General features: G+C 37.1%; 2 protein-coding genes across 3 annotated transcripts in view; one reads left to right on the top strand and one right to left on the bottom strand.

Moving 5' to 3' along the window:
• emp (epithelial membrane protein) overlaps positions 1 to 18,363 on the top strand; it is a gene marked incomplete in the record, with an annotated part of 90,690 nt that extends 72,327 nt beyond the window's left edge. For both annotated transcript variants that reach the window (XM_074109197.1, XM_074109196.1), the window contains 7 exon segments: positions 6,097 to 6,303; positions 7,029 to 7,255; positions 10,226 to 10,383; positions 10,992 to 11,113; positions 11,988 to 12,113; positions 12,592 to 12,734; positions 13,088 to 18,363. In XM_074109197.1, the coding sequence (XP_073965298.1) occupies positions 6,097 to 6,303; positions 7,029 to 7,255; positions 10,226 to 10,383; positions 10,992 to 11,113; positions 11,988 to 12,113; positions 12,592 to 12,734; positions 13,088 to 13,199 (1,095 nt within the window).
• Positions 16,525 to 24,559, bottom strand: part of LOC141443829 (protein diaphanous-like) — an 85,268-nt gene continuing 77,233 nt past the window's right edge. Inside the window, exon 31 of the mRNA XM_074109200.1 lies at positions 16,525 to 23,078. The gene's annotated coding sequence lies outside the window, so the exon portion shown is untranslated. The remainder of the gene's footprint in view (positions 23,079 to 24,559) is intronic.

Raw genomic sequence — 24,559 nt, 5'->3', positions numbered from 1 at the left:
AGCAAAGCTTGTGTTATGGGTACTAAGCAACGGATAAATATAATTATATAGATAGATACATAAGAACTAACTACTTTTCAGTCTTCTGTTTTACAATAGCAAATATCTGTATATTAATTAACAATAGTTATTGAAAGCCATAGTATCACTGTGTGACTAACCGCCACAAGAGTTATTTCATATAATCATTCATTGATATCCAAAGCAAACCCTATTTCAGTAAAATTCAGAAGTAAACTACGCATAATGTTTGTGTGTGAATGTTTGTTACTCCTTCATGCTAAAACGGCGTGACGGATTTGGATGAAATTTGGTATGTAGATAGCTGGATATCTGAAATAACTCATAGGTTACTTTTTATCCCGATATTCCCACGGTTACGACATTCCTATAGTTAAATCTCGAAATCTCAACCGCTAGGTTTAGAGTCAAGAAATTTGCCACAATTACTTTATGTGCAATGTTAATGTAATCCACGATGGATTTTTTGGGAATTCGCAAGGAAATTAAATGAAAATCTAAGAATTTAAATTCAACAGCTAAATCTAATGGTTTACGCGTACGAAACCGGGGATTAAGTCTAGTATCTATTAAAAATAGGTAAAACTAAAGCTCAAATTAAGTTTTCAACTAGCTTACGAAATTATAGCTGTAATTTTCCACTGATCTCCTAGTAGGTACTCGTGTAAGTGATTTCAAGACTCGCCTCCTGTTTAAAAATATCGATACGATATATATCGATTTTTTTACATGCCCATACCTAAATCGTCGTCGTTAACGGGACATTATGATAATTCGGCTACAAGATACATACACCGCTAGCAAGGTGGGCGTACAAACATACCTACTCATTAATTATCGATGTCCGTAGTATTCCGATCTATTCTAACAGTTATTTGCGGGGGATACGGATAAGAATAAAAAATTTGCATTCCGACGTTTTTACGTCACCATACTAGGATTTTAGCGTTCCATAACACGAAATCGCGAAAAGGTAACCTTTATATTTTCGTTAGATAATTTTGAATGGTTTTCTGTTGAAAATTAAATTTTTAGTACAATATTTTTTGCAGACTGTACTTTGCATTGTCACCCAAAGTACATTTCCGCACCAAATTTCAAGTCAATGCCATTAACCGTTGAGGAGTTCCGTCATGCGGAGACGATCCTGGCCGGAATCACCGGACTCGCATAAGTATGCCAAATTTGTTCGGAACACTTGGTGCGCGAGCCCGACACGCGCTTGGCCGGTTTTTTCTCTACTTTATCTTTTTCAAATCTAAACAATATCGGCCATCTAGAAATAATATTGCGTCACAGTATGTGCATTCACAGGAGCACACCTCATCTGTCATAGTTAAAAGACAGTAGGATATCGCTCACAAGAATCGTACTTTTTCCTCGAAACGTCAAGTAGGCTAATGATTTGCTCTTATATAAGTATGTGTGTTTATCACAGCTTACAACATGAACGTATTTCAACGAATTGTGTTTTTACCGGACTGCGTCAGAAGGAGGGTTATTAGCTTGAGTAATAGATATGTGTTTATTTAGAGCGATGTTAAACGCACAAATACGAAAGTTTGTATGTACAGTCAGCATCAAAAGTATCTGTAAACTTTCGTACTTTGTCGTTTTAGCAAAATGGTTTGGCAAAAACGGAACCCTTATAGTTTCGCCATGTCTGTCTGTCCGTCCGCGGCTTTGCTCAGGGACTATCAACGCTAGAAAGCTGTAATTTTGCACGAATATATTATATATGTAAACTATGCCGACAAATTTAAAAAAAAAATTTAGTGTAGGTACCTCCCATAGATGTAAAGTGGCGGTGTTTTTTTTTTCTCATGCAACCTTGTAGTGTGGCGTATCGTTGGATAGGTCTTTTAAAACCATTAGGGTTTTGCTAAGACGATTTTTCGATTAATTTGAGTTTTTTGCAAAATATTCAACTTTAAAGTGCAAATTTTCATTCAAATCCCCCCCCCCCTCTCTAAAATCTAAACCGGTGGGTGAAAAAATTTTAAAAATTCAGGATGGTACCTAGTAAGTATATCAAACTTTCAAGGAAAACTATAACGGCTAAGTTTGCTTGAGAATTATTAGTAGTTTTACTCTTAAATAGCAGCCTAAGGTATAAAATATACCTAAACATGGAATATTACTTAATTTTTTCGTAATGGCTACGGAACCCTATTTCGGGCGTGACCGACTCGCACTTGGCCGGTTTTTATTTCCTTTCAGTTTTTTACTCTTCCTGTTCACAGATTAAAAATCATCGCGTGTTTCTAGCAAAAAATAATATTATTTAAAACTTGATTATGACTTAACTGTGTTTGTTCCCTTTACTACTTAATCAAGGTTGCCAAGCTTAAGTAATAATGAAACATGCCTATAATTAGAAAATGCCTTGAACTGCATTATAATGGAAATAAACAAACAAATCAATGCTCTATAACCCACCACATAAAACAGAAAGCTGTTCAACGGCTGTATAAAATACGGGCTATAAACTCTCGTTATTGCAAAATGTGCTCTGTAACATCACAAATAAAGTTCTGTTCGCGCGGTTGTTTTTAATGTGTAATTTTATATGAAATGCAGGTTGAACAACCGGGCGCGCATTCTTTAGGCTTTGGAGTATAAACACTAGGTTCTAGCTAGGCAAATATGTTTATACTAATACTAGGTTTTTCCCGCGGCTTTGCTCTAGTAACAAATCATATCAGCCGTAGGACGTCCACTGTTGCACAGACCTCCAATTGCTTCGTGTTGGCAATTCTCGCCCTGAGAACTGTCGGGGGTTGATTTGATGAGACGTACGTGCGCACCCTGCGTCATTTACGGTTAAAATATAGACCAAAACGCTGGCCTCGCTGGTTCGAAGGGCAGGCCGCACCTTGGTTTTCGCTGAATGATGATGATGCCGATGTGAAGCCAGACCCTCTCCCGAGCCCCTGGGATCGGTCTGGACAGCTGCCGCCTCCTGTAGACAGCTGCCGCCGGTTTCTTGTGAAGGGTTGAGGTTATGTGGAAGAAATTAAACACGAAGTAGCGTAGCAACAAATTACAACGTCTGAAATTGTAATTATTTTTGTATGCGGCTAATAATCATAAGTCATTATTTAAATTAACGTGTCATTCGTTAAGAATTTTAATGATAAACGAGAAGCTTCTTCCTCGAGCATTTGCTTTTAAGTCAATGCCGAGGAATGTCAAGGCGGGCCGAAGGTTCAAAAACATGGCAGCCTTCCTTTGAAAGGTTAAAAGGAATACTGCTGGTGAAAATTACCAAAATCAATTAGCTGTAATGCCTTGTCTTACGAAATAAATTTGTGCATCTTTGTAATAATACTTTGTAATAAGTCTTCGTTGTACTATGTGTTGTTGATTTGCAGAAAGTGTAAAGGGTTGGGCTGAAAATCAGCCCAGCAGGGCTACTACGAAACTCAAAACTCGAAGTTCGTGTCGTGCGGTCCCTCTGACACTTATACTATTTAATACGAGAGCGAGAGGGACCCCACGACACGAACAGTTTCGAGTTTCGTAGTAGCCCTGCTGTGTGCATGCGCGCTTTTGCTTGCATCTACAGGATACTACTTAAGGCTTATTCTATTCCATTCTATCCTATTCTATTCTATCCTATTCTATTCTATCCTATTCTATTCTATCCTATTATATCCTATTCTATTATATCCTATTCTATTTTATCCTATTCTATTCTATCCTATTATATTCTATCCTATTCTATTCTATCCTATTATATCTATTCTATTCTACTGAAGGTACAGATGTAGCGCATAATGGTTTTCGATGTCGTATATTTTATCAGAAAGTTCCTTAATAATTGAAATAATAATAATTAATACCTATAATAATTGATTAACACTTCGGGTGCCGTCATATCCGATTGAGATCCGACTTTTTCCGATGCAAATACATTATGTTATTCAGTACTAGCTTTTGGCCGCGGCTTTGCCCGCGTGGAATTCAGTTGTCGCGCGCTGTTCCCTCGGGAACTGTGCATTTTAACGGGATAAAAAGTAGCCTATGTCACTCTCTGGCCCATGAACTATCTCTTTGCCAAAAATCACATCGATCAATCGCTCCGTTTTGACGTGAAAGACGGACAAACATACAAACACTCACATTTTCACATTCATAATATTAAGTATAGATACATATTTATTGTATACCTGTACCCTATTATTGGTCCATCCTTATCTTGGATATTGTCTGGTAATATAGAGATCTAATGCTCAAAGACGGTTAGACTATTTTTAACATCTACGCAAAAAGAGGGGCTGTTAGTTTGACGCCAATATCTGTATGTCTGTCAGTGACACTGTAACTGTCTAACGGATGGACTTAGATGTGTTTTTAAGTGAGTTTCTATGCGGTAGTTCTTAGCTATTTTTTATAAAAATCGGTTAAGCTTTTTTGAGATATTGGGGGTTTATCCAACTTTTCTAATTTGGTTAGTTTATTCTGTATACGTGGATTAACACACTGCCTCGTATCTAGAACATAACACATCCGCACAAATGTGTTAGGTAGACATTTTAAAAAATATTTCCTAATCATATACACTGTAATAGTCGCTATGTAAAATAATTTTAATTCTTTCCGTAATAGTTGCTTGTTATGTAATTGTTGTAATTTTATACCATTTATTCTCTATGACATTGACAATAACATGTCTTGTGGCGTGCATTATAGTATTATTTTTAATCGTACTTAATGATACGGTTCTTATATTATAAATGAACTAAAATAATTTCCTTGCTCACCCGCGACCTTACGATAGCTAAGCTTATGCAAAATATGCGTGTTCATGCAGTTCCTCCACCTCCACACTCACAAATCACACAAACCCATCTATCACCACCACCACACTACACTGACGCGTTTCGAACTCAACCAGAGCTCATATTCAGAGTGACACAACCGTACACCATGCTACCAGTTGCTAGACTAACGAACCACAACCACCGTTTTAACTGTCACTGTAACTCCCCAAGTACCCACATACGTTTTATGAAACAAAACAAAACTACCCACAAATTATTAATAAATTTTTAACCGTCCTTCAAAACTACCTTGATTTTTATTTATTTACTGGCAAAGCATGTTTTATTAACTACCATTGCTGAAATTAGATCCAAGCCGTAGCAAGGGAGCTGAAACTAAATTTACCTGCTCATTAATAATAGACCCCATACTGTTGTATCTAATTATCTCCATGCATTCTAAAACATCGAGACGAAACCACTTGCCACAATAATGTAACACTTCATACGAATCTGAGTCCGATAAAGAATTATTTAGTTGCAACAAATGTTTGGCAAAATTCGACTTATCAGAATGCTCAAGGAAATTATTTTAGTTCATTGATATGGACCTCCGCAAAGTAACGCCTGATTCAATAAATTCTTATGTTATAATTATATTAAGGACAGTGCTTTGTCACTCCTTAGAGTAAGTGCTAGAAGACCTGATAACCCATGCAGTGATTAGCGAACCTAACTATAAAGCTTGAGGTCCCGGGATCGATTCCCGGTCGGGGTAGATATTTGTATGAAAAATACGAATGTTTGTTGTCGAGTCTTGGGTGCTTAATATGTATGGGAACACGTTGTACTTATAATCTGTAACCAGACTTCGTCTTCAAAGAGTTTGTTTGTAAGATTATTATTTTTTGTATTTTTTTTTTCTTTAATTGTATAATATAGTTTTTAAGTATTTTATTTGTAATTATACTACTTATTATGAAAAAATGACTTTCTGCCAAGTTTCTTGCGGCGCATTCTTCTTGGCAATGATGATCTTTCCGAAAGCGCTGGTAGTTTAAAAAAATGACGTGTAAAATGTGCCCATTGCGGCCTATTTACTGAATAAATCATTTGAATTTTGAATTTGAATTTGAACTTTTTAATTTTTCGCTGACCATAAACTATGGACTTCACCTTCTGATATGTAACGAATAATGTCAACTTTTACGGACATTTTTGAGAAAAATTTTCTTCCGCCCCAGGTGGCTGATATCCATGCTATGCCACTGGCAAAAACCTGTTAAGTTATTATTTTTCCGGTCCACAGAGCGCGACCTCCCAGTCAAAGCACGCGGCCCGCTTCCTCCGGCTTGCCATGGCTTCCATCATGGACATCCTGAAGATCAAGCCGTTCGTGGAGGTGTCCGTGGGCCAGCTGCTCTGGGGCTACGAGGATCCATTGCTGAAGCTAGCCAAAGACGTCGTGCCGAAGGAGCAGAAGCTGCCGTATGAGGAGTTTGGTCTGTTCTACGGGGTAAGTCACTAGTGCAGTAGTAAAAAAAAACGTGTAAGGTAAACGTCCTAATGCCCAAAAGACACCCTGCTGTTATCTCTATCGCTAATGATATAAGATTAAAGATGACATGATGATGATGGGACAGTGACAAATCCTCGTACGTTTACCTTGCCTTTTCTTTCAAAATAAATTTATTTTTTTCATAGTAACTTTTATAAGTCAGTTTGTGACGCCCATACGACGAAATGTGACGATGTGACGAAAAAAACGTCACAAAACTGTCATTTTTGTTTGGGCGCGTCAGCTAGCATACGAGTATAGGCAAATTCCTTGGAAACCTTAGAAAATTCCGTGCAAAACACAAAATCCTTAGAAACTTATAACTTGATTTTTTCGTAACGGTTACGGAACCCTATCCTGGGCGTGTCCGACACGCTCTTTGCCGGTTTTTAACCCCCGACGCAAAAAGAGGGGTGTTATAAGTTTGACCGCTATGTGTGTCTGTCTGCACCGTAGCTCTTAAACGTATGGACCGATTTGAATGCGGTTTTCATTATTTGAAAGCAGATTTTCTAGCGATGGTCCTTGGACATGTTTCATCAAAATCGGTTCAGCCGTTTTTGAGACATTCAACTTTGAAGTGACAAAGTCGGGGGTGTTCCAACATTTGGTTGGTTAGGTTATTCGTAGCTATAATTGACAAAAACTTTCCCGTTCTTATTCTCACCAAATCTCTCATCCAGAAAAACGGCACCTCATCCGACGTAGTGACCATGTTCACCGGCGCCACGGACATGGCTCGCTATGGCATCTTCGAGCGGTACAACGCGCGCGACCGCCTGCCGCACTGGACGACTGACCAGTGCAACAGCATCGCCGGCTCCGACGGCTCCATATTCCCGCCGCACATCACCAGGAATGACACCCTGAGGGTGTATGACAAGGATCTGTGCAGGCTGCTACCTTTGGAGTGAGTTGTCCATAATCATGATCATCTCAGCCGTAGGACGTATACTGTGTCACGCAGTAGTGACCGGGGAAGTTGGTGGAGGAATGAAGAAGGCAGGAGTAGGCAGACGAGTAATATTTATTTAGGATAATAATAAAAAGGCACCTGCGGACAAACAGACGCGGACTTAAATATCTAAACAGGTATGCTTTGACGCTGTATCAACAATTATAAAAATTCATAGTTAATCAACTTACGTTTCCGTGCCCAATTCTTAATTTATACAAATCAATAATACTGAAGTCCAGCTAATGAACTTCACTAACGCACTGCACACTATTTGAAACTGTAGGAGGAAATAAACCTTCCCTTGTATAGACGTAGTAATGAGCTAGTTAAGGAGTTTTAGGAAATTTATAAGATCTAGGATAAAAGGCAGGTACCTATATGTTCATCTCGGAGGCTCTGAATAGAATGGCTACTTGACGTAAATCGAACAGGTGTGGAATTTAGAAAATTAAATTTGAATTTAAATGTTATTTTTAACCCCCGACGCAAAAAGAGGGGTGTTATAAGTTTGACCGCTATGTGTGTCTGTCTGTGGCACCGTAGCTCTTAAACGGGTGGACCGATTTGAATGCGGTTTTGTTTTTTTGAAAGCAGGTTTTTCTATCAATGGTTCTTAGATATGTTTTATCAAAATGGGTTCAGCCGGTTCAAGATCATCAGCTCTTTTGTTCGCTGCGGTAGGAATCTTAGACGCATAACTGGTATTTACTTTACTTCCAAACATATTTGGGACCTAAAATTTGAAACACCTATATAACTATGCAAGATTATGGAATTTTCAGCCTGATGCTGCAGCCAGGATATCCAGAACACTAGTAGGTAAACTTTTGATAAAACCATAGCAGATATATCGTGTTTGGATTCGTTTCGATCAGTATTTGATTCTACATACAATGCAATGGTGGCAACAGGATGAATTAATGCTGCAGCCATTATATCCAGCACACTAGTACACTCTATAAAAAATAATAGCACATATGTCGTGTTTGGATTCGTTTTGATCAGTAATTGTTTAGAATGTGTGCTAAACCAGACAGTGTAAAGAGTTAGGAAGAAACGAGTTGTAACACACCTCGTTACTACTGTTGGACATAGGCCTCCCCCACAGACCTCCAGTTGCCTCGTTTGGCAGCGGCCTGCATCCACCGTGAACCCGCGACTTTAACCAGGTCATCCGTCCATCTCGTTGGTGAACGTCCTACGCTGCGCTTGCCGCGCAGTCTTCACTCGAGAACCTTTCGGCCCCAACGGCCATCTGTTCTCCGTGCTATATGGCCTGCCCATTGCCTCTTCAACGAGCTTGCGTGTTTGTATATTTGTCCGTCTTTCACGTCGAAGCGGAGCGACGGATCGACGTGATTTTTGGCTACTTTTAATCCCGGAAAAATGCACAGTTCCCGAGGGAACAGCGCGCTATAACTGAATTCCACGCGAGCGAAGCCGCAGCCAAAAGCTAGTATATATTATGTATGTATGTAAGTGCGGATCAAATCTTGCAAGTTATATTTGACACATTTCCCGTGGTCGGGTTGACTTCAAACTTGACATACTTATGTAAATCTGGTGACAATACAACAATCTGGTAGTGACATTGCCTGGTCCGGCCAGGATCGACATCTGTTCGACATCGACTTGGATGACAATAATCCAAGTACGATTCGATTTGTAGCATTCGAACATGGCGGATGTAGACAATATCTAATTTTGCTATTTCTGATTCTTTCGCTAGTTGAAGTATAATTTTGGTAGTGTTTTAGGCGGCGATTAACCTTAACAGTGAACAGTGATCACAAAATTCTATATTGCTTTCGTGTCTGACATTTTTTAATGTGCAAGTTGTCTCCACGTGGTTTATGGAATTTTACTATCAAGTTGCAAAAACTTCAATCACCGTACAACGTCCCTCTCAAAGAGAGTTTACTTTGACACTGGCGAAATTGTCCTATTAATTAGGACAGAATAACCATATTTCAAAAGAGAAGAAGAAGAATCCAAGTATAGTCATCAAAAAGCACAGTCAGCAAAAAATAATGTTTGCGTCCTTCCCCTCCACTTTCCCTTACTACGTTCCTTCCATTCATCATTCTTATTAAGTTGTGTAACGCGAAATACCAATAGCGTATCTTGTTACGGTGTCGTAACGCTAACGTATTGTGTCATGTGGCCTATAGCCATAGCCATTGTTCGCTGTGAACGGTTCGTCGTAATGTCGATCGTCACACGAGTATTGGGTATTGTTTGTGTAATGTGTGTGCGCTTCACTCTGCCAGTCTGCCAGTGACCGTCGTGGTCAATACGGTATTTGGCAACTCCTGAATTTGCCATGTCTGATATATTATTATGAAAATATAATATATACCTACAGACAGTAGTTAAATCGGTAGAAAAATTAATTTACAGTATTTTTTTGAAAAATCTATCTACCTGTCTTTTTCTCAAACGCTTTTCTCTATTCAGCAAGTACGGCGCTACTTGCGTGTGATGCAAGTATGTTTTTCTCTGTCTAATCTTGAATTTCATACCTTTATAAAATTGTTTATCTATTCGATAACCGACATTGTGAAGTTTTAATTTATTAAGGGGCAGTTTCACCATCCATTGATTAGCGTTAACCGACGGTTAAATGTGATGCCGTCTCCGTCTATTCGAACAAAACAAATAGAGACGGCATCACACCTAACCGCCAGTTAAAACTAATCAATGGATGGTGAAACAGCCCCTTAATCTATTGTAGTGAATTATTAACAATATCTAAATATTTCAACGTTAAGGCGTTACCACCACAGGCACTAACAGAGAGTTTCTATTGGTTCATACACATCCTTCGCATCGCTTCAAAACGCAGCCTTGAGGTTCGACACGAAAGCCTAAAAATGATGGGATAAAAAACCATTTTTATTCAACCCCCTCTTTCCCCCCCAGGTACCTCCGCGACGTGGAGTCCGCCGCCGGCGTCCAGGGCTACCGTTTCACGCCGCCCGTGGACGTCTTCGCCGACGATGATCACAACCGGTGCTTCTGCCCGGCCGGCCCGCCGTGCGCGCCCTCTGGCCTGTTCAACGTGTCACTGTGCCAATACGGTGAGTGGCGCCATCTGTTGTCGAATAGATGAACTATGACAAACACAAATTAATGACAGTTGACGCGCTGCCAACTATCACAACTGCTGCTTCTGTACGGTTGAGCCACTATGCGTATCCTCTGGCCTATTCAACCTGCCACTGGGCCAGTACGGTGAGTGGCGCCATCTCTGGTCAAATAGACTGTTGACTGTTTTTGTTGTACAAACAAAAACTGACGGTAGTTGACGTCTTCGCTGCTGACGAACGAGCACAACCGATGCTTCTACACCGCCGACCCACCGTGCGTGCCCTCTGGCCTGTTTAACCTTTCACTGTGCCAATACGGTGAGTGACGCCATCTGTTATCGGATAGATGAACTACGATAAACAAAACTAGCGGCAGTTGATGTCTTCGCAGCCGACGGCCTGTTCAACGTTAGTATCGCCATCTAGTATGAAGTATAGATAAACTGTTAAGACGGAAGCAATATCTTCACAATCGACAAATTATACCAGAGTCCTGCTTCTGTTCCTTACGACCACCCTGCCAGTTAATGCTCATTGTGTGTGGTAGTCAAAGATTTATGCAAAGTGCAAAAATAATAGTTATTGATTTTTGTTCACAGACTCACCGATAATGCTGTCCTTCCCCCACTTCTACCTTGCCGACGAGAGTCTTCGGGAGGCGGTGGAGGGGATCTCTCCTCCCGATCCAGAACAGCACCGACTCTTCATTGATATTCAACCGGTCAGTTCTAACATAAATTTAACAAAAAAAACGACTCCGACGAACCTTACCATCCTAAACGTGTCTAGTGAAATGATAAAAGGAGTCGACTTTGCGAGTTCGTTTCATCAACTCACTGACGCGTAATAGGGATTTTATCAAATCGCTAAACCAATCTAGTGAAATGAAAAAAACGTGCTTCCCTTTTTAACCCCCAACGCAAAAAGAGGGGTGTTATAAGTTTGACCGCTACGTGTGTCTGTGTGTGTGTCTGTCTGTCTGTGGCACCGTAGCTCTTAAACGGGTGGACCGATTTGAATGTGTTTTTTTTTAATTCAAAGCAGGTTTTCTAGCGATGGTTCTTGGACATGTTTTATCAAAATCGGTTTAGCCGCTTTTGTGATGTTGAACTTTGAAGTGACAAAATCGGGGGTTTTCCAACTTTTCATATCTGATTTAGCCATTTAAAGAAAGAAACAAAGAAAGAAAATATTTATTCGTGACAAACATGAGAACAATGGATAAAAGAAATAAAAAGAGAAAAAAAAATATAGTTTCCCTGCAACATATACATAACTCTTTATTGTCATTTTATTCACATATAACCTAACCAACAAAATGTTGGAAATCCCCGACTTGGTCACTTCAAAGTTCAATGTCTCAAAAATGGCTGAACCGATTTTGATAAAACATGTCTAAGAAGCATCGCTAGAAAACCTGATTTCAAATTAAAACCGTATTCAAATCGGTCCACCCGTTTCAGAGCTACGGTGCCACAGATAGACACACATAGCAGTCAAACTTATAAATAACACCCCTCTTTTTGCGTCGGGGGTAAAATATAAATCGGGGATAAAAATCACAATTTACAATGTTATATTTATTCTTCTTTCAGGAAATGGGCATAGCGATGCGCGCGCGCGCCCGCATACAGATCAACTTGGCGGTATCGCAGGTCATTGACATCAAGCAAGTCGCCAACTTCCCCGACATTGTGTTCCCTATCCTGTGGTTCGAGGAGGTACGTGCCTTAGATCATCAATCATCATCATCATCTGCATAAATAAGTATCATTGCTGGGCACAGGGCTCCCCTCAGATAAAATAAATAAATATTTTGGAACAATAAAACCAATAGACCTAGTCTTTTAGTATAATGCATATTTTTGCATAAATGATTTATTTTATTAACCCCCGATGCAAAAAGAGGGGTGTTATAAGTTTGACCGCTATGTGTGTCTGTCTGTGGCACCGTAGCTCTTAAACGGGTGGACCGATTTAAATGCGGTTTTTTTTAAACGATGTGTCTGTCTGTGGCACCGTAGCACTTAAACGGTTGGACCGGTTTTTTTAAATAGACATACACACAGATCCAACTTATAACACCGCTCTTTTTGCGTCGGAGGTTAAAAATGGAATCCGGGAGCCTAAAGGCACACGATTTATGTCCTATCAGGTGATCTTGCTCTTGCCAACCTATATAAAAACAACTTTGTGCAGGGTATCGACGAGCTCCCAGAGCAGGTGTCGTCTCTCCTGCGGCTGGCGACGCGTGCGCCGCCCGTGGCGCGCGCCGCGCTCGGCTGGGGACTCTCGGCGCTCGGGGCCCTGCTGATACTGCTGGCCGTAACCTGCCTCATAAGGTATTTTTTTTAAATAGCCCGTTAAAGTGCCCCAATGCTGGGCAAAGGCCTCCCTTTTTTCGGCCATTGGTCCGTATCGAGAGCATGCTCCTGCCACTCCACTTGTTATAATAATAATAATAATAACCATTTATTTCGGGCAACACGGCCCATACAATTAAAGACTAACATAAATATAATTTACTAGCACCCGCCCCGGCTTCGCACGGGCTAAATAAAAAAAACCACTATGCTTGAACTTTTTATTGAACTTAGGTAAAGCAATTTGTGTAGTTAACTAAAGAGTTATCTGTGGGTCATTTTATGTATTTCATTTCTGTTCACTAATTATCAATAATCCAATTTAATTTCAGATCATCCCATCGCCAAAGTACGCTACGGCTTGAAGGACACGCCGTAGCCAAGCCTCCCCCCTCGAAAACCCCCGGCAAGGACAACGGCTATGAGCTCAACAGCCGGAGATAACTGCCGCGCCGCTAGACAATCACTCACGCGCTCGTCACTAGATGGCGCCTTTTGAACGCCACAGATAACATGAGTATCAAATTACATAAAGTCGAAAGGAATAATGCACGTATACGTATTATAGTTGTTTGAAAAACAGGTTTCTTATTGAAATCTTTCTTTTCTTGTGTATTTAGGCGAACACTCTAAATTATCATTTCGCAAATGCTGTTATTGTAGAACTTGTAGTCTGCCGTCGCAACAAAAATAAGTTATGATCGAATTAACAATATTCCCGCTGTATTTGTAATGAGGTGTCATAGACGTTCAAAAGGTTACATTTTACGTTAGGCGATAACAGATGGCTCTGCTGTGTCTAGTACCGGCAACAAATACTAGATGGCAGTAAAACTGCACGGCTAATAAGTGGATGTGATTTTCTGTATTGCTGTGTTTCTAATTTGAGCAACAAACGAGAAATTAGTAATAGTTTTCTTTAAATGTAATTTGTTTAGGATTATTATAAAACTCAATCCAATTTGTTTACTGATTGGTCGTTTGTTTGTGTCTTTCGTATTGGTGTAGTTGGAATAAGTCCACAGCGAAAAGAGGATCATATCCATTTAAAGTAGCTGTAACAGTGAGATTAAAAGCCGATTTATGAAACGCTTTCTGTATAATGTGGCGTAACGAGTGCTAAAAATAGAGATTTACTACAGTTAATTTTGAAACAAATTTTATACTTGAGAAAATCAAATTGGATAAATTATTTTAGCGTTTGGAAACGTTGAAAGAAAATATTTAAAATTGTTTATTGAAAACTATTGAATTGTTGGTAACAGTCAATAGATGTTGTGGTGACAATGTTTTATAATTTCTTTCAAACGTTTCTTTTTTATAAAAAAAATTAAAGTAGATGCTTATTTTTATAATCTGAAAATAGTTATTCTGTTAAGGACCTACGAATATGTTAGAGATTGTCTTTTTTACAAATAGCAAAGACATTTTTACTATTATTAAAGAAATTGTATCGATATAACTTAATATAGTATTGAAAAAAATTACTTCTCGAGTTGTGTTTGTACTTTTTTTATCCCGCGAAGCACAGCTCGACTACTAATTTTTTTGGATAAATTAAAACAAGTTTTCCGTTTAAAATTTTCTACTTAACCAACAATTGTGATACAAACATTCCAACTGTGTCAAATATTGAACAAAATGTATTTTTAATAAATTTTTCCAGAACAGTTCACTAATCGTATTGAAATATTATGACCATCAAAGTGTCTTTCTTCTTTATCATGACGATTAGTAACTCTGCAAACTTAATTTTTATGGTGTGAAGTGATTATCTATCGCGATCAAAATGATCATTTAATAACCAATCCAAAAGCTACATTCAAAGCAGTAAACTTCATACTGACATTGAGTGCACAGAGTAACTGTTCTGATTATGACTGTGCTTGTAAATATACCGTATTTGGTCTGTGTGCTCGAATGGGGTTCGATTATGATGGTTAAACCGCCAAAATCAGAAACATCAAAATCAGTTACACTACACACTAAAGAAGCTTTATTTTTTTAATCGAATAAGATTTTATAGATATCATTGTAGCGGTGAAAATCGAACCCTGTTTGTGAGCAACAGTCAATAGATGTCGCTACTATCACGGGTTTAAGTGATTAAATTTTGTAACTCTACAAGTTGGGCTTTTGTTGTAGAACAAAGTGAAATGTTACTAAAGTAGGTAAATACTAGTAACGTAACTGACAACTGTCACGTGCATAGACACTAAGTTGAAATAAGCAGGTATTTTTATTTAATATTGCAAATCAACGTAAAGGTGCGGGCACATGCAGCCGCTCGACGTTTGCAGCGATAAATCTGGTCACGTGACCCTAGTTTACATTTCCCGCGACTCAATAATCGCGTCAAGTCGCCGCGTCGAACAGCAGCGTCAAGATGGCTGCTTGCAGGAATGATCTTGGTCTTGGAAGCTTATTTCTTAACTACCTTTAGTGGCAGTCGTGGTAGGGTTACAAATAAATGAAATTGGAATCAATGAAAACAAATGTTTTTAATATTTTATTCTTATCGTAAAACAGTTTTGGTGCTTATTGATGCAGCGACATCTACCGGTTGTTGTTCGAAAACTCATAAGTTCAACGTAAATTGGGCTTGAGTTGCCAATTGCCATGTAATTGATATATCGGTTTTAGGGCAATTATTGATTGACATATTATAATCTGATGGAAAATTATATGAGAGATTACGTACAATTTCTGCTAAGGAGATCACTCTCTGGATGTATTATACAGTAGTTTACCGTCCGTTCTAGCAGTTCATCTACTCAATGCTAGATGGCGCTAATAGGCACTAGACATTTTATGGCCTTACCACAAAAAGTTCAAAATTCCTTTGACGTGAACTAAGACAACACACGTTCAACGGTTGCCTTACTTTTTGTAGTAATAAAATTTACTTCTATTATCTTTAGAATAGCTATGAAATGTTAACATTTTCTATTATTCAAGTAATTACTTATGAATTTTATATCAATTTGCGCATATGTACTTATGGGTTTGACCTTAAGGTAGTTTGTCATATATTTTCGATCGATCTTTACTATAATTTCTTACCGATAGCTAGTCTTTAGTATGGGGATCCGTCCGTAGTATAAAGTTTTCTATATTAACTTTTTTTTTACCATATTTTTCTATAACTATATCAAGGAATGGTTAGTACGTAGTAAGTCATTCAATGTAGGTAAAATTAGTATAGTTTTGATGCGTTTACCTTCGAAAATCGTTAAAATAAACATTTGTAAAACTATATATATTATTAAATTTGTATATTTTTGTATAAAAATTAGACAAGTGCATGAAATCTAATGCGCTGAGGGATCTGTGCTTTAAACAATTAATTTTATAATATCATTTGAAATTGGACACACAATTGCAGCGTATACCTACTTAGCGCGTGGTTATATATTTTATAAAAAAACATAATTTTGAAAAGAAATAGGCTCTATTTATTATTTTCCATTTCTACCGGCTGCCCTCTTTCTAATTACTTTAATTTATTTCTAATATTCTGATTATTTTTGCTGCTACAAATTTTCCATTCATTCCATGTGAAATATGGTTTTGTTTCTTTTGCTGCGGTAGTAAAATCATTATTGGGACCATTATTAGGTCTCAAAGTAGTATAGAGCCCTCTTAACGTCTGTAAAAGTTAAGTGTCCTAGTGTTCGACACGCCTATGCCCAATAGACGACGACGAAAGATGACGACTATTGGCGCAGTGATCACCACTCCGGCCGCCTTAGATGTTTTTTTTTAATATAAATATCATAAATTGATCGCATCACAATTTATATAAGTAATATTAGACTGACATTGGTAACGATGACTTTAAATGACGTTTTATAAAAGAAGCATTTTAGAAAAGTTTTGACATTAAATGGTACTTTTATAATTCGATATACCCCGTGACTTTGTATGATGAGCTGAGCGCTGAAAGGATGAGCTGTTTTGAAAGTTTGCAGAACATGGACATGCCCTGTCATTTAATAGCAGTTACCTCATGTGTAATTTTATTATACTAACGAAATTGTTGGATTGCTTTTCTACTTTTTTTTAATAGATATAGACAGTACTAATGAATAATTTTGCTCCACTCACATCAGTGTATATAGAAAGATCTTTCTCTATCTTTAAATGGATATTACAACACTGCAAGTAAAAAATATAGAAAAACTTACAACGATCATATAGAAACTTTAGAAGAAAATTAGAAGCTTGATCGGTACTCGTTTCGCAATGTATTTTAATCTGTATATTATAGTTTAATCACAGTACCTAATTTTTTTATATGAATTTTCAGGGTGTATCCATATTAATATCTACACATGACATTAATGACAAGAATAGCTCACCCTTTTCGAGCTCTGATGATGACAATCGCTTAAAAATGTGGCGTTTTTGTTTCATTTGATGCTTTTATAGAACATTGCTGCAAGTGGTTAGAGCTTAGCGAATGAAACTGGTCGGATTGTATTTTATAGTTGACTAATTAATTTCTTTACCATCGTAAAATTCGATGTTAATTAATCGACTTAAAACATAAAAGGCTATTATATATTTTATACTTAAGCCGATGTGACGATCCGCCTTATTATTTTTTTTATTTAGGAACTGTCACAAAAATGGCAAAGCATTTATTTGGTCGACTAAGCTAGTTATTTTGAGAGCGAAAGAGATGCCATATCCTTCTGAGTCCTGACTTTTTTTTACAGACGTAGTACTTAAGACCTACGCATGGTTCACCAGCTTTGTTATTTTGGATTTTATTTAAAAACAGTCTTAAAATTCTTTATTCAATGAACAATTTGTGCTTTATAAAGTACATTCGGCCGTTATTCCTAGTGTTAATTGGTCCTTTAAAGTACGCGAGGGCTCACGAGTTTATAGTTTGTTATTCAACTTAAAAATAAAAAAAACGTGCGACTGCGATTTCTGCAAGAGCTAGTGGCGATAATTTCATGCTCTCTCTCGCTCTTACCTAAAAGTCGGTTCGACCCAGTTAGATCGCCTGGCTACAGCCCTCAGCGTTTTATTTGGCAAATAAAGGGTTCTCTCCACTGTACTGCAAAATTGTATAGTTGTGTTCGATGAGGAAGCAGGCTTTAAGAGCGTAATTTATTTGAAATACGCATAATTTTTTTGGTAGCTCATGATCCTTGAGCTAAACCTAGTAGATTTATAATAAAATAATAATAAAGTTTTCAATTGACTGTAAATTTAGATTTTTAGCTTAGCTTTCAAATACTTAAAAAACAGTCGAATACAGTTCGCTATTGCCATAATAAATTTTAAAATTAGAAGATTAGAACTGTTGCACGCCTTTTTTCACAGTAAACAAATATGAATAATTTAGTTCAGATTATGAACAAGTTAGTTCACGATGTGACCAAGTTAGTTCAAGTTGTGAACAAGTAAAAAAGCCTGCAGAATTAAAATTAGTTATACAGTGGAGTGAGCCTGTACGGGTGCTTCCTTTTCGCTCAACAACCGACATATCACAATGTACTATTAGATACTTCCTTATACATACAGTGCGTTGCTCAATCGACACAGCCGTTGTGAAGGGATGTGTGGAATGTAAATAAAGGTGTATGTTATACGACGTAGTTTTATTTTACTTTTTAATTTACTTAATTACCTAATCAATTAAGAACAGTTGAAAAACCCTCGACGTTGTTCAATATCTCAAAAAAATATCCGATTTTAGTAAAACTTAGCTAAGAAACGTTTAGATTGAACTATGTGTCAATCAAAAAAATCGCATTTATTGCCTCGTAAAAAAAAAGTACTTACTGAATTCTAGTCTCATCTGTTTTAATAAGCACTAATTCAACTGATTCAAAAAAATACAAAAATATAGCCTTAAATTTGGCACTGATCAGCGCCTAAACATACAAGGGGTTATTGCTAAAATTACTTCGACCGAAACACATTATAGCGGCCGTTTCAGTTATTTTTGTGAGCATTAAGGTAATCGTCCGAGTGCTTGGCACGCCAATGCCCAATAGACGACACCCTGCTGTCACCTCTATTGCTAATGACAAGATTAAAGATGCCAACTATTGGGACAGTGTAGAGCACTAGTACGTTTACCTTATAATGAAGTGTCTTATTATAAAATAAAATCAGTGTTTTCTGGATCAGATTCTAAAACTAAAGAAAACCACGTGTAAGTTCAAAAAACATATAATTAATTAAAAATTGTAACATTTTACAAAAATATATTTACATGTATCGTGTATAATTATGCATACCATACGTTATCATTATCAAGTATTAAAAGTAATAATTACAATTCCGAATAAAAAAGTACATTACAATTTTTTTAAATGAGATTTAAGGCCGACTACTCACAGACAGATAATAAAGGGTAGAAAAAAGATTACGCAAGAAATTAAAATATTCATAGATTTTTTTGCCACAATCAAGAATTTTACATCAAAAAAAGTGGCAGTTACACAAGAAGAAAATGTCACCCTATTTCGTAACTACCCTTTATTGACACTAACAGATAGGTCATCTGATTAATTAATTTTAAAAAATACATCAAAAATGTATCTAAAACTTTTGATTTTATAAGCCTTTCAATTTACAATCATCATAAAACTTTGTATTCGTTTAAAAAGTTTATTCGTTCTCATCCCGCCAAATAAATCTTAACAAACAACTAAAAATGTTCATACAAAATTGCCATACACTGACCATAAATACAGCGTGTGACTTCATTATGCTGTTAGCGGTGTTAGCAAAAGTCATACAAATATTAGTTCTGACAACAAAGCGTAATAAATTTTAAAATGTTCTCAAACATCAATGTGAAATAGAACTTCATTTGAGACGTCGTTGACGTCGTCAGAACAATCAAACGCCAATGTTCGTTTTCGCACATAGCGTGCCTAATTTGTAAAGAAAAAGTTGTTCAGTTTAATTGACTTAAATAATATACTGAAAATTGGAGACATCATCTTTTCAGTCATCTTTTCAGCCATGTTAAGCCATTTTATGGCTTTCATTTTCAAATACGTTAATTATATAACAATATTTGTATGTTTTTTGCGACGGCAATAATTCTACTTTATTTCAAACTCGAAACTCGTAATTTGTAGTTGTCAGTTGCGCTTCGCGGTTTTCAGAACATATTCATACTAACAGTAAAATGGCCAGATTTAAATTACCTTTAAAGTTGGCTCGCTATAACATATAATAGGCGTATGATGCATTCGTAACTTTTAAACCGGACACAGTAAAAAAGGATTAAAAACACGTAACTTGCTTTAAAGTATAGCGTATTCGATTCTCCTCTCAAATTCTGAAACTACTTTCAGGTTTTCAGTTATTTAACTAACACCTTGTGTAACATTACACTTGTTTTTTTTTTAACATTAGAAAGTAGGTAAGCGATAAAGACGTGTCCTTTTATTGAAAAACACTTTTGAAAAATAAGTCACAGCAAATATGTAACAATTAGCATACTTTGACATTTCTGTCACGGTCAAATAACTACAGACAGCGCGCGAGTTGAACGCAGAGCTCAGGAATGCGATAGTGTTGCGACCTTATTAGAATTAATTATAACGAATTTATCGACATACACAGGTACGTCGAAAATAGAATTGAAATGTTATTTTACATTTTATTATTACATATCTTTTTTTACTTTCGAGCTTTAAACACATAATAATGTATATAAACAGGACCCAGCACCTAACCTTTTATTTGTTTCATCCATCGTGGTCGCAACGTGACTCAACACGATGGATGTCACTCGACTAAACCGTGAAAAAAAGAAAAGAACGGAAACGAAGAACGAGTCATCATTAAAAACAAAATAATACGGGGTGCAACATGAGTTTTAACGGGATCGATATATGTACGACAGCTATCAAGGACAGTACTACACTAAAGGCGGCTGCGGCTGAGGCGAGGCATGTGAATAGCGGAGGGAGAGGCTCCCGCTCTTCACCTCAGGCCTCGACTGCATTCAACTCGCGCGCTATCTGTAAATGAGCCGATCCCAAGCACGACTGTAACGTCAAACGCACCTCGCCATACTAACGCCATCTAGCAAAATTTTGCTGGAGTAACCCTCATTACGAAGAAACTGGCGTTCAAACTTTGTTGTGCCAAGCATTTAACTAACAATACCAAAAGCTGGCAGCACTGGAATTATAAAAAAAAATAGTGCCTTAAAGGTCACTTCACCAAAAACCCCTCGTACAATATCATTTGCTTACAAAAGATATAAGGCCATACATTTAAGTAAATCACATTTAAAATGTTTAACTTTATGAATTTCATAAATTTACTAGAGCGAATTGAATATTGTTCCTCGTAGGTAACTGGTTACGAAACAAGAAAAGAAACATGGACGAAAATGTGTATCAGTTCCGACGCACGACTGTAGATAGATAGATATAATCTTTATTCTTCAAAACAAAGACATGGATTAGTAACTAAAGAGACTGTAGTTAACTTATTCATATTTGTGTTCATTCATTAACGTAATTTGAATAGATTCCTAAGACAACTAGTTTGGTACTTAATAACCAACTTACAAAAGTTGTGAAACCCCCGACATTATCATTACAAAGTCCAATAAATCAACAACGAACCGATTCGAATCAGAAAGCTCACCACCGCAAGAAATCTCGCTTTCACGTAAAAAAAACGCATCGAAATCAGTCCCTTCGTTTGGGAGCTACGATGCCACAGACAGATATTTTCTTCAAACTTATAGCCCCTTTTTGCGTCGGGGGTTAAAACTGTTGCATGGATACTATGCGCTAAAATATGCCTTTTTTGTACACACGTAGATTATTATTAAACTTTATGCCTTTGGCAACTGGTTATATACGAGGAACAAAATATAACCGTTACATAGTTAAGCGTGTTAAGACTTAAGAAGTGATAGATTTAAAGATTATAAAATAAAGTTTTTCGTCGTAAGTTAGTTAGTTGTACTTACAGACTTAAAAATGTGACTAAAAAGTAACATGAGAAATGAAATGAGGATGTTTTTTTTTTCATAAAATCAAACAGCTTAAAATTAAAAATCGCAATGGCGTATACAAATACTTCATTATATACATAGTAAATTGAGGCCAATATAGACAAACTACGAGCAATGCTGGTGGGCTACTACGAAATTCTAAAATCGAAGTTCGTATCGTACCGTCCCTCTCACTCTCGTATTAAATAATATAAGCGTCAGCGGGACGGCAAGATACGTAATTCGTATTTTGAACTATAGTATAGCCCCTAGTCCAAATATTGGACAATACTACAGAAGCGTTTTATAGGAAGATGCTTATAAATACTAGCTTTTGCCCGCAGCTTTATCTGCCTTTTCGGGGACTAAAAAAACCTATGTCCTATGTCAATTTAGGCTAGTGTAGCTTTGAAACAGTCAAAGAATTTTGAAAAACGGTCCAGCTGTTCCAAAGGGATGCGTATTTAGCCGCATAATTTTTATAAATCAAAATGTAATGTTTGTTATAATTTTTATTAGGCATACATGATTTTTTCACGCCGAAACTAAAATTTTCAGAGTTTTTATAATAGTCATACTGTAGAACTCGATAGGTTAGGTTACCTACGTCTGTTTCATAACAATTCTGAACAATTAATACCTAACATATTTATAAGTAATACTAACAACTGATGGATCCTAGTTATCTGAATAAATAAATTTTATTATTATTCATATTAAATATAATGACCCGGATAACTCACGTCTTAAATCGAGTGTGTGTGAACGTACCTTTACAGAGCGATGTTGTTAGTGTTGTGTGCTACCCTACATTTGACAGTTGTAATGATGATGAAAACGCGGGTAGTTGTGTGCCGGTGTCAGTTTCGTCGGGTAGTCGCGCGAGCAGAGCAGCGGCGTGTTGCAGCAGCCGCTGAGTCGCGTTGCTCCGAAGACGAAGGGCTACGGATTAGCCCGAAACATGTCGAGCTAAACTCGATTTAAGACGTGAGTTATCCGGGTCATTATATTTAATATGAGTGAGTCTCACGGTAGTTTCATGTTCAAAATTGTATTATTATTATTAATATATTCAGAGGCAAAAGAGTTATGTCAAACAATACATTATGACTTTCAACAATTATGCGAACCGATATGGACCCGTTCCAGAGAATACCCTGAACGTACAAACACACAAACAAACGAAACAAAACTGGCCAAGTGCTAGTCGGACTCTCGCACCGAGGGTTCCGTGCAAACTCACCGGTAGTTAAAACATATGTTATGGCCAGGAGCCCGTTGTATCACCTAACGTCGTTTGTCCTAGTGATCGATTGTCCTAACACCTGAAAATGTTTAATGTTTATTTGGGCAAAAAACGGTACAATATAGAAAAAAAAATCTTAAGAAAATAAGACTTAAACGAAACATAGAACAGCAAATATGCCAATATTAAAAAATGAAAACATTTCAGAAAAGCTCACGCGTTGGTTACTTAGAATGGGTTTAGGTTAGGTTAGGTATATTTTATAAATTTCCTAGAAAGTCGACGGTTCCAGTATAATTAAACACAATTAATTAGGACAATCAGCAATAGGTCAAACATTATTATTAGGACAAACAATTTTAGGCGATACGACATAGACCCGCTACGGCCGTATCTATGAAAAACCAGTTAGCAGAGCCCTGCTTGTAAGAATAGCCAAGAAAATCACCATGAAGGTTCACTAATGATCTTCATCCAACAATCATGACCACTCTGCCAAGCAATCATGACTTAAGAGATACGATAAACTTGTTTTAAAATTATTTAGCTTTAATATTGTACGTCTGTACTTTCTGTGTGCGAGCCCGACTCGCACTTGACCGAATTTGCTCATCCAAGTTTTTTTTTTAAACAAGCAACTATTATGTGAGTATGAATGTTTTAAAATGCCTTACCAATTAGTGTTTCTGTGAAAGGACAATTGGCGCTAGAATCGCGAGGTCCGTTTGTAAACTTTGACATTTGCATCACGCTTGTGATTGGTTAATAAATGAGCCAATCGCAAGCAAGACCGCAACGCCAAACGAACTTTGTGATACTAACGCCATCTAGCGATATTCGCCTGTCGAGAATTCCTCAAAAATTAATAGTTACAATTTTATTGATTTCGCAAATCAAAATTAATTTTGCATACAATTCTATATTAAATGGAGAGAATAAGTAGAATGTGTTTTGAACTGGATGGTTGGAGCTTAAACGACGATTATCTCTTTTCATAACCGAGTTCAAAAAAAGAACGTTCGTGGTTTCCTTTTTTTTTTGATAAATTCAAATTCAATAAATGGATTTGAATTTTAATTTGAAATTTAGGTACATGGTGTTCAATAATTGCACTCTTATTATTAAATCTCACTAAACCCTTACCTTTTCAGGTAACCCCACATCAGTTTTACTAATGAATTAAACAAAGAGAGAATCGCCGTTTCCTTTTCACTCTTATAATGATCAAAAGGTTAGTTTACAATTATTGTTTTCTCATACTGGTTTGGAGTTATAGTCTTGTGAGGCACGTTTGACATCGCAAGCAAGACGGTAACGTCAGTCGAGCCTCACGATACCAACGCCATCTAGCAATATTCCACGGATGCATATCTGGTCGCATAATTTTTCAAATCCATAATGTAATATTTGCCATAATTTTTGTTACTCATAATTTTTAAATGATCACTTGTACAACTCTATACTTTAGGTTAGGTTTGTTTATATCAATTATGACAAACAAAACATTATGACAAACAAACATTATGACTTTCAACAATTATGCCAACCGACACGGACCCA

The sequence above is a fragment of the Choristoneura fumiferana genome, chromosome 28 (genome assembly GCF_025370935.1).
Source record: "Choristoneura fumiferana chromosome 28, NRCan_CFum_1, whole genome shotgun sequence".
Taxonomy (NCBI): domain Eukaryota; kingdom Metazoa; phylum Arthropoda; class Insecta; order Lepidoptera; family Tortricidae; genus Choristoneura; species Choristoneura fumiferana.
The sequence above is the reverse complement of the archived record's forward strand: the minus strand, read 5'-3'. Positions and strand labels throughout refer to the sequence as shown.